The following is a 1,541-nucleotide window of genomic DNA, read 5'->3' on the forward strand; positions in this document are numbered from 1 at the left end:
GTCTTAAATATTTAATACCATAGATTGTCATTTTTTTGCCTACAAAAAATAAGAATCCATACATATTAACATACAATAGTAGACAGCACACAACTATTATGAAATGATTGTTGAAGTTATAAAAAATGATGATGACAATAGTAATTAATGAGTGAATAAGTTCATGATATTGATTACAGGCTAGTTCTAAACAACTTATTATTATAGTTAGCAACAAATTAATCTTTACCAAAAACACTATCTATATCCCCTATTGATTGTATATAACAAATTCTTGAATTAGAGTCTTTTCTAGCATATATTCGACCACCCCTAGTCCATATAAAACGCCAATCATGTCCCTTTTGTCGTGCTAAATAGAACAGATTGCGATTCGTACGAGTTAGATGTTCATTTATATAAAACCGGTTTGTTGTTGTGCCTATCCCAGTACCGGCCGTGTCCGCGCCGCGTCGCACGCGCGCCGCGCGTAGAAGCTCGTCTCGCAGATGCCGTCTAGATAAGCGAACGACAATCGCGCGTGGTTTTGAAGTGACGTTAGAACTCTGGATAGTGTTTTGATGACGACGTAGACCAACGCGTTTAGCAGATACTATATCATGTTCACTCAACTCGACCCCTATTTTTTGTGCCAGCGTAATCACTACATGTATAGGGTTTTCATTACTGGACTCAACTACACCTGTTACTTCCACATCGTTGAGTAGGTTTTCCTGCTCAGACTGATTCAAGCGGGCCTCAAGTTTCGCAATGGCATCGCTGCTGGCAGCCGAAGTATGCTCACTGGAAGCCTGCATATCCTGACTTTCCAATCTCAACAGCCTAGCTTCGACATCCCCCAACCTCTTATTAAATTCATGGATAGCAGCTGTAAAACTCGTCATATCCAGCCGAAGACCAGATAATTCGGATCGCAGGAGTTTGATCTCATCTACGAGTGACGGTGATTGAAATTGTTCTGGTGAATTTTGTTTATTTTTCGCCTCGTCGCCAACGGGAAGGGATAGGTCGGTGATAACAGGTAGGTCATGTTTGTTCATACATTCCTTACACATCCATTTGGATATATTTCGAGAACCGGGACTAATATTCATGCATTGTTTGTGATAAATTGCACTGCACTTATTACATTTTGCGCCATCTATTGTCGCGCAAAATTTGCCACAAGCAGTACATTTTTTCGCCATATTACTTGAAATATGTTTCGATGAAAGTTATCGCTATTTTTAGATAGATGGCGGTTATTTTCAAGGGAATTTCACAATGCAATTTTTTGAAAATATACTATTGTTGGCTTCAATATAGAAATAAACTCAGTTTATTGATACTCAGAGTATTCGTACCAGTAGTTAAAAGTAGTGCTGAACAGGTTCAAACGAAATAATAAGCAACGTAAACGTCAAACTCAGCTGTTCAACAGCTGGTCACCTTGTTTTAAGTTTTTGCTTTTGTCACTGATCATAACACGAAACGAACACTTTTAACTATAACACTTATACTTATGATTGTTTTATAACGTTTGTTACTGTTAAAAAAGACTT

At 38.0% G+C, this 1,541-nt stretch overlaps 1 protein-coding gene across 1 annotated transcript; it reads right to left on the reverse strand.

The window, feature by feature from the left end:
- Window positions 1-218: 218 nt before the first annotated feature.
- LOC123698181 lies at window positions 219-1,187 on the reverse strand. Its single transcript, XM_045644774.1, has one exon. The coding sequence runs from the start codon at window positions 1,185-1,187 to the stop codon at window positions 219-221; it is 969 nt and encodes a 322-aa protein (XP_045500730.1).
- Window positions 1,188-1,541: the final 354 nt, after the last annotated feature.

This window comes from Colias croceus, chromosome 15 (assembly GCF_905220415.1).
Source record: "Colias croceus chromosome 15, ilColCroc2.1".
In the NCBI taxonomy this organism is placed as follows: Eukaryota; Metazoa; Arthropoda; class Insecta; order Lepidoptera; family Pieridae; genus Colias; species Colias croceus.

What these genes read in the sequence shown, in the direction of transcription:
- LOC123698181 (XM_045644774.1), bottom strand. Translation starts at nt 1,187, where the DNA reads ATGGCGAAAAAATGTACTGCTTGTGGCAAATTTTGCGCGACAATAGAT.